Below are 14494 nucleotides of genomic sequence, written 5' to 3' on the forward strand. Positions count from 1 at the left end.
GCAGAAAAGGCCATCAGCACTTTGCTGCCTATCGGTCCGAACACGACACCTTGCAAAGTGACGGGAAGATAAGCAGAAAGGTGAAGTCGATCATCACCACTCACAGTGAGCACAGCGGGAAGAGCTATTGTACCTCTCAGCCAAGAGTACCATCTGGATCTTGCCCGACGATCGCCCCCGTCCTTCTGGCCGACTGGCTTGCCATTCGCCCTCGACATGATCGCGACATCCAGTCGCTGGCTTCCAGAAACACGGCGCCACTTGATTCTCAGAGGGGAGGAAAGACTCTGTGCTAGCCGAGAGTATCCCACTCTCGTGACATCGTGGTCAAGATTGGTCGTGTATACACACGTCTCGAAATGTCCACGCTTCGTAGGTACCAGGTAAGTTTCACTCTCCACCCAGGTGAACGGAATTATCCGGAAAAGTGCGCTGGAAAGAGTGCAAGAGGCCCAAACACAACGAAAGTGAGCAAAGAACTGTGATATGTGCAGACAAGTTTGTTCGTTCATATGCATTTGTACATGCAATCAGGGTATCTTCTTCTTCCAAATCGTTACATCGTGATCAAATATCCACTCCTTCGCGTTACTTCTATCCTTGCGAGCAGTAGTAAACCAAAATGCCACACCACTTGTGCACCTCTTTAGACCTTGTTGCCTGGAACGACAACGCTCGATCGTCGACGATCCTGTCCAAACTTCTTGCGTCCAATACCAATCATTTGGAGCATCTCACGCCAGAATCCATTTGGTGGATCGATGAAAGTAGCCTCGTACGCGTCAATGGTAGGTCGCTCCCAGATGAGATCAGCCTCGTGGGCGCCAATGAACTTGGTGCGCTTGATGACCTTCCAGCCGATGAAGAGGATAGGAGCTGAAAACCATGTTAGTACGTGAATGGCAGCGATGAGGAAGGATTGAAACTCACCAAGAATCAACATGGCGTAGTAGATGAAGAAGCTCTCCACGTTCCATGGTGCGTATGCGGAGTATCCGTAGCAGCACACAACCATGGACATCCATGCAAGACCCAAGTATGCGCAACCTGGCTGGAACCAACCGTAGTATGGCAAGCTCTTGCGGTCGAGGCCCTGGGCGACAGCGGCCTTGTGGTAGAAGATGTAGGTGATGCACATGACGATGTAGTTGATAACGCCACTGTTTCAAATTGTCAGTACTGTCTGCTTTGATGTGGGAGAGTAGAATTGTCGACTTACCCGGCAGTGATGAGGTTGATGAGCCATGTGAGGACCTCCGCAGAGCCGTTGCTAACCTGCAAGAAAGACAGGCAGGGGAAGATCATGACAATGACGAAGGCGAAGAGTGGGACACCGGTCTTCGTGCAGTATCGGAGAAAAGCTGGTGCACGGCCTTCGAGCGCCAGACCGTAGAGGGAACGGGTGGCGCAGTATGTGTAGGTGTTTCCGGCGGAGAAGATGGAGGTGACGAGGAGAGCGTTGACAAGGTGTGGCAGTCCATTGATACGGAGATTGTCCATGGCAATGACATATGGCGAAGCCGAAGCAGTACCGCTGCCACCGAGATCCCCAGAGACGATTCCGACGAGCACAGGATCGGTGTAGGCAACGACGATACCGCAAGCAAGGGCACCTCCAATGAAGAAGATGGCAAAGCGAGCGTACATGGTCTTGAACGCGCTCTTGATGTAGATTCGGGGCCTCTTCGCTTCGGCAGCGACCATGGAAACGTACTCTGGACCGACGACAGTGAAGGAGGCAGACCAGAGGCATGCGAGGAAGCCCTCGAAGCGTCCAAGTGTGCCGGTAGTTCGGTACTCGGCGAAGGCGTCTGGAGATCGCCAGTTGCGGAAGCCATAGGCGTCGTTGTCTGGGTTGCCACCGACCATCGTGACGAAAGTAAAGGCGAAGAGCAGGAAGATCAGGATGACCTTTCCGCCAGACAGCCAGAACTCAGCCTCTCCGTAAGCCTTCACAGCAAGGCAATTGAGAAGGCCATAGAGAACAATACAGGCGACAGGAACAGCCCATGGTGGGATGTCCGCTGACCAGAAGCCCAGCACAGTTGTCAAAGCCGTGATTTCGAATGGGATGAGCAGTGCCTCATAGATGAAGAAGTTCCAGCCAGCCTGTTATGGATCATTAGCAAATGTATGGCCTGACCACAGCTGTGCCTCTTACCATGAACCCGAAGGCCTCATCGACGAAGTGACCCGCAAGACGGACGAAACCACCAGAGACAGGGTACAGGACAGTCATTTCTGCAATTCCATTGTTGACGAGTGCGAGGAAGCATGAGTAGATGGCGTAGGCGATGAACAGGGAACCGGGGCCACCGCGGGCAAGACCAGAACCTGAAAGGAATCATTGTCAGTAGAAGTCAACAGTGAATATTGAGCATGAGGTCGACATACCAACAGAGACGAAAATGGCAGTACCAATGGAACCACCAATGGCGATCAATTGAATCTGTCTGTTGCCCAATCGACGGTGAAGGTCGTCGGCGTTCTCAACGACATCCCCTTCGGCAGTGGTGACGACCTGGTCAAGGTTGTCCTCCACATACACGGGTTCCTTCTTTTCCTTAGAGAACAGCTGCATGATGACAATGCTGCCAGTAGACAAGGATGGATTTAGAGAAGAGCGAGAAAGGTGGATCTGAAAGCGAAACCAGTCGGACCATCAGGTCGTTCTTGTAGTAACGACCACGCGACCAGGGCGGCGACAGTGCTGCAAGCCTCACCACGCGACAGCATGCTGCACAGCACACAAAGTCCTGGTCATCGTAACCGAGAAATATGGGGCCGCTATGCCGCCGCTCGCACATCGCGTGTTCGAGGCGCTCGTGAAGGCGAGGCTATCAAAGTATCGGGCTGTCGCAACGCTCGGGCCCGGAACAGAACGTCCATAGAACGCTCGTAGACCACGATGCGGCTGAGAGGCTAAAAGATGGTCCCAGATGTACAGCTACCAGGAAGAGACCTACTGCTAGATGGTACCGGTCCCGCGGCACAAAATGTGGCTTTGCGGTCTAAGACTCTCACGAGTTCGTCCCAGAGATAGCGTACTTCCCAATCTGTTCAAGCGGACTTTGGCGCAGGCCTAGATCTGAATGGTGCGGAGCATGTTTTTCGGTTTCGGGATCGAAGCTGGGGAAAAGTGGGGCTGTCTGCAGTTGCACAGCTCGCAGCGCATCGATTGCTCTGGTCTCGGTCGCTCTGTCACAGAATGGAGTGCTGCTGTTCGAGGCTATGCTCACGTGCGCTAGATTGTTAGGTTCGTGACAATCGACGAGTGCTTGACTTTGCTGGTTATGTGCTTCATTGATGCCAGGCGCTTGGTTCGTGGCGGCCACGCTGCTTGTCCCTGTATCTTATCGGGTGGCGCATGAGGCTCACCTTGGCGTACGGACATGAGCGCAAGTATCGTGGGCGGGCCTTGATTCGGCCTGTTCGCCGGCGCCAAGTGAAGTTGAGCAGCTCCAGCTTGTGATCAGCCCATTGACAAATTCGATGTTAATTTCTTCTTCAAGTCCGATCGCTGGCAATTGTACAAAGCTGTAGCGGTACAAGTAACGATGCACCGATGGACCATGGAGCTTGTCCGACTCATGAAGTGATGACTTACAACAAGAAGCAAAGATGAGCGCAGATCTGATCTGTTGAATTCACTTAGCATTTCTTGAGCTGTCGGCGAGGTGCAGCTGAACGTCTGTGGCAATCTAGGCCGTGGTGAGTTAGTCGTGGGAGAAGCTCGTCGGACGAGATAGTCGTGGGAGAAAATGCGATTACTATTCAGCAGTCCACAGCGCGTCGCATGCTGGATCCAGTTACCGCACGGCAGATGCATTGTCGCTGGTGAGGGATCTGTCCACTCACGGTCTTGCGCGTTCCGTTGACTATGGAAGGCAAGTGGTGCTGAGTCGCGTGAGCTTGCACCTGGACTTCTGAGGAAGGGTTCGACAGTAGCAGCGAAGCAGCGGAGCAGCGGATATTCAAATGCAATGCGGCTTGGGCATATCTCCATTCATACCAGAATCATGGCGCTGTCTGCGCTGCCTTGTCCAGATATCGTTATAATGCAGATCCAGCGCAGCAACGCAAGGAAGCAAAGCACTGTAGGAAGGACGGCCACTTCCACCAATATCTCTTGGCACTCCCGCTCTCCTCCGCAAGCACAACTCCCCCATCTCCCACTGTTCCACCCAGCGCCCTTCCCTCTCTACCACATAGCCACCGACAAAAAGCGCCAAAATGATCACAAAATATCTCACCGCCATAACAACAGCTTTCTCGCCCTTCAACCCCCGCTCCGGCAAAACCGCACGCAACTTCCTTGCACAACTCCCGCCCAATGCCCGATCAACGATGGCCATTGATGTGAAACTGTTACCGAAAGCAATGGCGAATAAACCAGCGACGTTATCATTATCTTTCAGTATGTCTACATCAGGCATAGTCGACGTGTCAAGGACGAAATTACTAACCTCAGACGCGCAGAAGATGGAAAAGAAATGAAGCTCGACTTGGACAAAATGAAAATAAAAGAGATCCAGAGCGAAGTGGACCGACATTCGAGAGTGTTAAGAAGAGCAGAGGACTTGAGCGGGAACTAAACAAGGATGAAGGGACAAGCATGAGCAGACAAGACAAGAGCAAGATATTTGCCAGCATCAGACGATAGGAGAATCAAGCAAGACAGGAGCGCTGCAAGAAGCAATGCGCATGTCAATACCCCGAGATGCACTTCGCGCATCTTTGGAGGCTTGTACAACACAGCATTGGGGCGGATGCCTGGGACATTCACAGTCCCCGATCGGCGGTAGATTTCGACAGCGATCCAGGAGACGGCAAGCACTCTATGCGGAGGCAACATCTACCGCATGAAACAAGACCGTCAGACAAAGCTGGGAGCGCGGACGGCAGGAAGCCCGGCCGGTGGGAGCAGACCGTACAGCAGTAAAGGAATGGAAGCAGAAGCCACGACGAAGTCCTGTCCGAAGGGACACAGAGCTAATTCAGCTCACTGTAAAGAACTATGTACCATAAGATGCAATGCTAGCGGAGCAGAAACATTACCGTGCCCGATAAATACCAAACAGATCAACTTTCATGATCAATCGAGTTCCACGACTTCGATTTCCGATCTCCTGCCTCGCTCATGTTGATCGTCTTCGCCATCAGTGCCTAGGTCAAGCACATCATCCTCTTCCTGCACAATATGATGCTTATAAGCGTCGTCGCCAAACTTGTCTTCGTCCTCAGGAAACAGGAGCTCCCCTATCTCCGTACTCTCGGTCAAGACCTCTCGCGCTCGGGCTCCCCAGTCCTTTTGTGTCAGATTGAGGTCTTCTTTGACGAGCAATTCCGCGAGATGCGGAGCCAGTACGAGTTGGACGAAACCATTCACCCCGCCTTGGATCCCCGAAGCGAGGATGAGCTTGTCCTTGGTCGATCGTCTCCGGAGGTCATCGGCGAAGCGATTCATGATGTATTCGTTGACTCTTCTTTCGCCTCGAGGACCATAGTATCCCATCGTGAACTTGCTCGTCCCCTCAGCCACAATATCTTTCTGCCGAGATCGACCGTTTTTGCTCTGATCCTTTAGCTTCTCGCGGTGGTGCGACTCAACCCTGTCATTCAGAACGTCTGACAGAAACTTGTCGTGCTTGCAAATCCGTTTTCTGAGATTGCTCCAGTCGATTTCAGGATAGCCTCTTTGTTGCCATATTTCACGCACGGTCCTCCTCTTGTGCCATGTGCAAAATCGTTGTTGCCACTTGTAGCTCCACGGCCTGGTGTCGAGAACCTCGTCTTCAAACTCCTCCTTCAGCAGCCTCCTGACGCGCTCATCGCAGATCGTACATGTGACGTTGCCATCGTCCGGGTCTGGTTCACCATTATCAGGATCATGTATAGATACCAGATCTTCTTCGGACAAGTCATCGGCTTCGGCATGTGAGCTGTCTGGGACCGTTTGCGATGACATAAGTTCCTGGAAATCAAGCTTCTTGAAAACCGTCTCTGGAGGGGCAACCGGTTGCGACTGTTCATTTCGCTGTCTCTTCGGGGGTTGGATTAATCGGTTGCGATTCCCCTTAGTCCCATAACCCTGCTGAGAGGATCGAGGCGCAACATTGCTTCGCTGCTGCCTCTTGTTCGCAAATATGTTATGCGACTCCGCAAATATCTCGCCATCGCTACTATCCAGCTCATCGTCGCCCATAGTCTTCGGCATCATTGGCGTCTTCATGAATTTCTTCTTGCTGATCGTATCATTGCCCCTCGAGCTAAGCGGGTTGATTGGCACAACACGCTGGAAGCCAGAGTCACGGCCCTTAGTCGCCGTCTTCCTCTCTTGCTCATTGTTCTTCCGTTTCGTCCCTTTCTCTGTCTGCTTCGGCAAAGACTTCGTACTTCCCAAACTCGTCCTCGTCGTACTTGTGCTTCCATTGCTGTCCCTCTTCCCTCCACCTTTTACATATGAGTCCTCAGCATCATCACTACTCTGCGGATCCGCATCGAAGTCCAGTTCTGTCTGCATGGTGTCCCTGCGGCTTCGCCAGCTCTCCGGACTATCTGTCGTGACAGGACTCGGCAGGCTCTTCTCCGCCTTCGTCTTCGCCGCTGCGCCTCTTGCAGCAGTAAGAAACTCCTTCTTCGGTCTCTTCGGAGGACTGTCTAACAGCTCAATGACTTCTGGCGCCTTCCGCTTCGGAGAGCTCGGCCTGATCTGGAAGTGTGGTGTTTGAGGCGGAGGCTTATATACTGGCCCCAGCGACGATTTAGCAGCTTTGGCCACCGGGTTCGAACGAATCGATTTGAATGCTGGAGTTGCTGTTAAACCATCCTCATGATCATCGCTAGAAGCGTGCGGCCGATTTTGAACCTGACGCAGCAGTCTGCTTTTCGTCTTGCTCAGCTGAACCATATTGGCGATGCAGTAATACTGCTTTGAATGCGACGTACGATATGCATCAGGTGAATGTGTTTATTCGGTACGAAAGCTCCGAGTCGGCGTGTCGTTCTGTGAGATTTGACGCCTAAGCTCATCAACGGCTCGAAGTGAAGTACAGAAGTCGCGACGCGTCGGGCGCGTCATGGGTCGGCGGCTCGGTGCGCATTGGGATTTCGCGTACATGCACGCCTCGACAGACGAGACACGACAAGAGAGTAAGGTAAAACCATCGCATACAATTGCTATCGTCTGATGTCCTTCTCTGTTCATTTCCTGCCGCCCGCCTACGACAGTCGTTTCTGGGTATAATTTTAATTTACAGCCTCATTAACCTGCGCGAGCAGTCCGTAGCCATCTATCCAGGCTCACCATTCCCTGCTACCCGTGCTTTGTATCCAAGCAATCTCTCCTCACTCCATTCTTCAAAATTTCTTTAGTTTTGGTTAATGAATTGCGCAGTAACAAGAACGCCGTGATCGCCGCAAGCCTCCGAACGTTCGTCGACTGGCATATCGAATGCCTGAAGGCTGTTGTCCGCCAGGTCGATGGCTCCGTTCCGGGATAAGACACAAACAGAGGCCAAGCCGAAAGAGTAGCCAGTAATCAAGAGCATGCTAGTAGGATCCGCTCGATCCCAATGTGTGGAGGTCACAAAGGGTCGCATCCGTTCCAGCGGGGTGCAATGCTCGGCGAGACATCGTCGCCGGGAACGCAGCGAACAACGGACAGGGTGTCCTCAGGAGTCTTAGGTTACCACCCTGACGCCCGAAGCGTCTAGTACTGAGCAGTCGCACCATATGCAAAGTCAGTGCTGCTATCCCCGCCTTCAAGTCCACCGCCCAGTCCATTATTAGTGTCGTAGGGCGCCGAGCTATCGTGCACCGCTCCTCCAGAAGCATTAGGAGCTTTGTCGCCGCCCTTAGCGACGAGATTCTGGGGAACTGTCAGTGGTCGAACATGCAGGGGATGTGTGGCTTGATGAACCGCGTTTCAGCACTCACCTCTCGGTATCTGGCAAGGTAGATCTTCAGTGCCTCGCCATAGTTCTCAAATCCAAGCGACGTCATCGCGAACAAGATATCTTCGCCATTGACAGTTTTGCGCTTCTCCTGTTGACATTTCTCGGAAGCTGTGTCGCTGCGTTAGGCATGCCTCGATGGAGCAAACGTCGGATAAACGTACCCTCACTCGTGATGAAAGAGATGAATTCGCTGACACACTCTTGCATACATTCCTTTGCTTCCTTTGCGATTTTGGCATTCTCCGGAAGTGCATACTTCATGATCCTGGCAACTGGTGCAAAGTTATGTATGTTAGCATCTTGATCAAAATTCTTGCGATTCGGATGTTTTGCGCGGTGCGACGCCTGCGGAGAGGAGGACGACGCGTGCGGCGATGTTGACATGGTGCTGTCTCGTGTCGTCTGGTCGTCCAGTCGGCGGCAAACGAGACGTAGGCTGCAGATCGCTGGGCTGGTCAAGAAGCCTCTGATTCGACGAACGTGCAGACCAGACGCGCGCTGCAGCGTTATATGTGGACGACACACGCCTGAGAGCGAGCATTCGTCGACGTGCAGGCTGTCAAAAGAGGGCCAGAGCACAAATCACGACGCGACTAGGGTAGCACGGTGCATCGTGGGACGCAAGGTGCTACAGGAGTTTGGGGGAGTACAGGCAACATCATCGAGGCAAGACTTACCATTCGCGATGGGGAGCCATCGGTCCTGCTCCTTGACTTCGAAATCATAGCCCAGTTCTTCTGGTCGAGTATTCATTTCTCCTTCGGGTTGGTCAGGCTGCTGCTGAGCAGTCTCATTGTTCTCGGGCGTCTGCGTGGCCGGACCTTCGTCCTCGTTTCTCTCTGGGGACTGCGACATCTTTAATTGAGGTACAGACCCGTTTTGTGTAAGCGTGTGCTGTCACTGATTCGCTGGTAACACGTCAACACCACCCCTGTGATGCAGAAGACGCAGCTAGGCGCAGCTGAAATCTAGTTGCCGACGCCGGCAGGATAGATCTGTCGTAGTTTGCTGCAGGCAGAGCGGTGTGTTTCCACAATTGCGTGGAGCCCGAGGCCAGCGGTGAGCACAGCGCGATCCGGAGGCGTTGGATCGATGCGCGCGTGTATGGCGGCAGGTACCGCCGAACGAAGTGCAGTACACCAGATCCTCGCGCGGCAGCAATGCAGCAGAAGCTCGCGAACTGTCGATATGCGAGGCGAGAGTTTGCGTTGCTGGCGATGCGCCAGATGGTTCGGAGGGGGCTTGGCACAGCACAGGTTCGCCGAGAGAAGCACGACAGACGCGCCACACGGGCAGCGAGCTAGCTACAACGTCCCTCGACAAGAGCCCAACGGATGCGCTGTGCGGTGATGCTGCTGCTGCGCCTGCTGACGGAGCGGCCGCTGCTTGAACTGGAATGCCAACACGTCGGCTGACGAAAGGCCGATTGATGCGAGCTGGCGCAAGCCCTGCGGCGGTCTGGCTGGGGTGGGATGGGCGCGCGCTGTCCGACGTGTTCGCGATGTCGTACGTGAGCAGCGCGTGTAGCGGCGCACCTGCGGGTCCTTAGTGTCGTTCGTTCGGAGGCCTGTATGCAGCAGTGTGACAAGGAGCCAATGAACAATTCGAGAAAATGCGAAGAGCTTGCCTTTTGAACCGAGCGGAGGTCTGAGAGGGCGGGAGCGGATTGCGGCTGCCAGTTTCCCTCGCTGGCCAATGGCGGCCGTCCGTCCGCCTCGAGCTGTTCACACCGGCAGGGACAGACGTGCACCCGCTCGACTTCATCTCTGCATCGCGCTCGCGTGCGCCGACGGCTCGACACACGTGCGTCCGCAAGACAGGCCATGCTGTCCCATGCGCGACACCTCCCGGCTTCTGCGCAGCTTCGGGCGACGCGGGTCCTGCTGCGGATGTCGAAGCACCTGAAATCCCGCGTGTTCACGATGTCATGCATGAGCGCCCAAGTCGCGGCGGAGTAATGTTGTCATGGCTCGGACGAGGAGCTTCACTACTCTGTGATCCTCACCATCCCAACTGTTGCATCCTTTACCTAGCGTGCAGCTATGTGTTGGCATCGTAGCCATGGCCGGCGGCGCAGACCAGACGAGCTCAACGAGTGTTGACGATACCACACATTGATCCGCGACAACACTCTTTCTCTTCACATCACAATGGGCAAGAGCCTGACGTTGGAGTGACCAGTAATCGCAAGGCGGTCCCTGACAGCATTTACTGGAGATTTGAGGCCAATCAATGATGCGTTCCATGCTCCGGCTGCGAGTATTGGATCTGCTTGCACAGCTAGAGGACCGGGCCAGCGCATTGTGCATAAGGCTGCTTGCAAGCCTCTTCCTCCTTCCCACCAAACTGGCAAGCCCTGGCTTTCTGCCATGTTCTGGGTGTTCGGACGCAGAGAAGAGGGTGTGGCACGCTACCGACTCCACGCCGGGGCATGTCATTGTGCAGCTCGTGTTGACAGCGCATCAGATAAACAGGTACCTGGAGACATGCTTCACCCGTCACGTGATAAATAGGTTGGGTGACAGCCCACCGTAACATGGAGTCTAGAAGCGGGGAGAAACAAGACAGTGAGGTGGATCGCTCGGTTGGCCATTACCGCCTCTTGACGGAGGGGGTCCGTTTACAGCGCATCTATCGAAGTAGGTTCTTCAGGACTCGGCTCATGATGTTCGCCGAACAACATGCTTGCACCGGCCCGAATGTGCTATCTGGCGACTGCCGAGCAGACGCACCTCGGGCCACTGCAATCTTCTCCGTTCATGATCGTCAAGTGATTCATCGATGTCGTGGCCTACTCCCAAAGATCTGGTCGTGCCGAGATGATGACGTCCAACGGTGAGTAGGTCTAGAGTGCGAGCAGGTTGTGGTTACTGACTGCATCATGCTGACCCTTAGCATATGCCGGAACGACCAGAGCCTGAGGTGCCAACTCCTGTTACACTGTCTGGTACTCTGAGACCTTCCATGCACTGAGACTTAGACGAGCACAGTCCAATCTGCTCAAAGCAGAATGACCTCCATTTGCTCATTGCTGCACGACCTGGATATTGTTCTTTTTCTGCTCCAGAATTAGCACGTGTCAATGAGATCACTCACTGCAAAATCTTACCTTCCATTTCTCCATCTCTGTCTGCTTGTTCGTATACTGTTTCACAAGATCATCCAGGACCTTCTTCAAACCATCCGCATTCGTCTGGAGAGCAGGCAGGACATCCTTCACAGTCCTCTCGGTAAGAACGCCATTGATCATACGGAAGCACTTGCGATCGCCAGGCAATGGCGTCAATGTTTCTAGCACCAACCTGCATCGAGCTGTCAGCATCATCTGTCACTCAAGAGCCCTGCATATTCCCTAGCCGCGCTGCTGCGCAAGCGTTTCGAAGCGCTAAGCGACATGAGCCACTCCCGCTGCTATAGTTGTAAAGTTCATACAACATTTATAGCGGTGGCTTCGTTCGCGTACACCGAGGAGGCTGGGGAAGGTGATCTTCAGAAGGGTACATGGATGGCGGTGAAAGAAGGTTTGGCCTCCCGTGAGCCACCATGGATAAGTTGGACTGCAGGCGAAATGGTCCGGATAGTGCTCTTCACCGCAACAATGGCATGCTGAGATGCAAACGAGTACTGAGAGCGCACTCACTTGTGTTCTTCGGTTTCTTGCTCCACATCGCCGATTTTCTGTGCGATGGCTTGAAGCGTTTCCTTGTAATTGGAATATTGGACTTGCAGCTCTGTGACATCGATCAGTACACGTGGCTTCGCACGGATTGTGGCTCGGGCCAAATACCTTGCTGCTTCTTCGCAGATATCTGCTGTTGAGACATGTTGATGCTTTTGATCAAAATGTGCTTGTGGTGATTCGTTCAGCGTGAGTGAACATCGACCGGAGGAACTTTGCTGACTAACAATTTGCCCGGCATCCATGACATCCTGCATTCTAGAACCATTCGCCTTCAACTTCACGACAACAGCATTGACACAACTACGCCTAGTATCATGCATCCTCACTTGCACCGCGAAGATCAGAATGGTGAGTGCTCAACATGACACTCGCTCTTACGCGCTCGTCTCATCGGAAGCAGGCTGCGAGGAGCTCATGACGGCCCTCGAAGAATGCCATGCCCGAGGATTTCTTTGGAAGTCAATGGGCATGTGCACGAACGCGAAAACCGAGGTGAATAAGTGCCTACGAGCGGCGCGACTCGATCGAACTGCGCACAATCGCGAAGTGGCCAAGAAGAAGCGACAGCATATGGAGAAGATTTGGGCGGAGATCGATGCGAACTCATGAAGGAAGGGAAGGAGAGAGGCGTGATACGGGGAAAGACTTTTGATTAAACTCCACTCAAAATGAGATGATACCAGACGAGCCATGTGGCTCGGCATCAGTGACTGAGAAGTGCATGCGAGCGGCAGGATCAGGGGAGGCGGAGGACGCTGCATGCTGGGAGCATATGCGGAGGGCCACGCGCTATGGGACATTCGTGACTCAATCGAGTGGTAAACTCATGGCATCGGGGCAGAAAGGACGTTTCGGCCTATGCAGTCGCGGATAGCGATGCGGGGCGAGGAGACCAGGTGCAAAGCAGGCTGTGAGTTATGCGCGTGCCTATGAAATGTGAGACGCTACGGGCTGCTCTCACATTTGCAGTCCGTTCTCAGTTGACATGCGAATGAGATGAGTTCCAATATGCAGAATCGACTTGTTACGCGGCTTCCTGCATAAAATATGCACGTCCAATTCAAAGCTCCGCGCGTTTGCTGCAAGCAACCCTTTGCACCTGGCGTCTCCTTCTCAACTTACAAACCTCAATACAGTCAGTGAAGTGTCAGCGCGCATGGCGGAATCGGATGACGGATTTCAGCTCGCCTTGAGCGAGCTAATAGAAGGCGCCGCTGCAGATGCCCGCCGCCACTCCACGAGAGCAGATTCTGGATCCCCAATGAGGAAGGCACGACCGAAAGATATGGAGGAAGAGCCTCCAGTCAAGCGAGCGAAGTTCTCAAGAGCTTCGTCCCCTGCGGCTGATGTATACCATGGGAGCGACTGGAGTTCCTCGAGTTTGACAAGCACATTAGCGACGCCGCTGGACGAAATATCTTCAGACTCGACACGTGGGAAGTTCTCCGCTTCTAGTCGTCCGCCGCCGAATATACCGCAGGTAGTACGACGTCAATTCGACACGCGAGAGAACGACTTCGCCTACGAGGCTCTGGTGGAAGCTCGGCGCAGGGAGCGTGTTGTGGACGTTGACCGCTATGTCCCTCCAGCTGGCAATCGGCCACCCAGCAGAGCGCCAGGCTTCGCGTCTGCTGCGTACGAGTCCTGGTCTTCGCGCACCCACCACGAACGGCAGCGAAAAAAGACAACATCAGGACCACAGGTTCGCGAGATCGATTTCGGGCAGAGGCGTATCCATAGGGGACAACCCACAAGCCAAAAACCCACCAAGCCATTCCGGTTCCAGGACCTACCGGACAAAGTCAAAACTCGTATCATTTCATACTTGCTCGTCAAAGACGAGGCGATCCTCATCGACTTCACATGGCTACGCTCCTTTGTGCATGGCCATAGTAGGGTTCCAAGCGCTACGGAACCCCTGCATTCAGAAGATCAAAGGAGCTACACAATCCCACGGAACTGGCCAGAATTGATCAACGAAGTACAAACAATGCAGCATGACTGTGGTCCCTTCCAGGATGCCCTCGAGCTTCGGGGAAACAAAACTCGTGGACTTAGAGGGCCATGTCGCGGACTCACTACAGGCCTTTTGAGGGTATCGAAATCCTTTCACGGGATGGCAGCCGAGGCGCTCTACGGAGGGAACACATTCAGGTTTCCTTGGCCCACCTGTGCCTGGATGCAATTGGAATCTTTCCTGGCCACGATCGGGTCGCAGAATATCGGTTACCTGCGAAGTCTAGAAATCCATGTACCTTTATGGTCAGTACCCTTCGAGACAGAATGATTACACGACTTCATAGTCATACTGACCAGGAATTTCCGTTGTGAGCAGGCATCGAGGCATGCAAGAAGACTACCGTAAACCACATTTCTTCACCCATACGTAGAACCAAACTGACTCCAAGCAGTGGAGGGCGCAATCCTAGATCTAACGTCGCCTGCCTCGCGCCTTGGTGTCGTTTTACCCATGGCCCGCGATCGGCTGTTATCGGCGATCACATTCTGCGTCCATGCCCTGCTCAAAGCCAACAACCTGTCCAGTATGGTTCTCATTCTCGAACATGGTCTGGTTACCGATCGCTGGATAGGTCGCCACACAAACGACAGACAGCTCATACCACTTTCTGAAGCCGAAGAATTGGTCGCCAGAAAACAACAGGGCATTGCGATGTTGCAAAAACTGGCCAACCTCGTCAAACCAAGAGCGACCAGACTCCGTGTGCAGCATGTAGGAGCAAGCAAGATTCAGGAGTACGACAAGAAGGAGTTCAAGCAGCGCCTGCCTGGGTTGAAAAAGGAAGCGGAGAAGTATGGATGGGCCGTCGATCAGGAATTGAAGGGGAAGCGATAG

The 14494-nt window shown here is 53.7% G+C and overlaps 5 protein-coding genes across 5 annotated transcripts; 1 reads left to right on the forward strand and 4 right to left on the reverse strand.

Annotated features, from left to right (window-relative positions):
* Positions 1 to 646: 646 nt before the first annotated feature.
* On the reverse strand, positions 647 to 2581 carry CKM354_000721600 (uncharacterized protein; the record flags this gene model as incomplete). The annotated part of the gene is made up of 5 exons (XM_044802559.1): positions 647 to 876; positions 931 to 1160; positions 1220 to 2109; positions 2162 to 2334; positions 2395 to 2581. The coding sequence occupies 5 exons, from the start codon at positions 2579 to 2581 to the stop codon at positions 647 to 649; spliced, it is 1710 nt and encodes a 569-aa protein (XP_044658494.1).
* Positions 2582 to 5095: 2514 nt separating this feature from the next.
* On the reverse strand, positions 5096 to 6910 carry CKM354_000721700 (uncharacterized protein; the record flags this gene model as incomplete). The annotated part of the gene is made up of 1 exon (XM_044802560.1): positions 5096 to 6910. The coding sequence occupies one exon, from the start codon at positions 6908 to 6910 to the stop codon at positions 5096 to 5098; it is 1815 nt and encodes a 604-aa protein (XP_044658495.1).
* Positions 6911 to 7711: 801 nt separating this feature from the next.
* Positions 7712 to 8813, reverse strand: CKM354_000721800 (uncharacterized protein; the record flags this gene model as incomplete). Its single annotated transcript, XM_044802561.1, has 4 exons — positions 7712 to 7870; positions 7939 to 8066; positions 8120 to 8230; positions 8636 to 8813. 4 exons carry the CDS (start codon positions 8811 to 8813, stop codon positions 7712 to 7714), a joined length of 576 nt encoding a protein of 191 aa, XP_044658496.1.
* Positions 8814 to 10983: 2170 nt separating this feature from the next.
* On the reverse strand, positions 10984 to 11782 carry CKM354_000721900 (uncharacterized protein; the record flags this gene model as incomplete). Its single annotated transcript, XM_044802562.1, has 4 exons — positions 10984 to 11016; positions 11068 to 11260; positions 11599 to 11689; positions 11746 to 11782. 4 exons carry the CDS (start codon positions 11780 to 11782, stop codon positions 10984 to 10986), a joined length of 354 nt encoding a protein of 117 aa, XP_044658497.1.
* A 1014-nt stretch (positions 11783 to 12796) lies between these two features.
* On the forward strand, positions 12797 to 14494 carry CKM354_000722000 (uncharacterized protein; the record flags this gene model as incomplete). Its single annotated transcript, XM_044802563.1, has 3 exons — positions 12797 to 13902; positions 13976 to 14001; positions 14052 to 14494. 3 exons carry the CDS (start codon positions 12797 to 12799, stop codon positions 14492 to 14494), a joined length of 1575 nt encoding a protein of 524 aa, XP_044658498.1.

The sequence above is a fragment of the Cercospora kikuchii genome (genome assembly GCF_019650295.1).
Source record: "Cercospora kikuchii DNA, contig_00004, whole genome shotgun sequence".
Taxonomy (NCBI): domain Eukaryota; kingdom Fungi; phylum Ascomycota; class Dothideomycetes; order Mycosphaerellales; family Mycosphaerellaceae; genus Cercospora; species Cercospora kikuchii.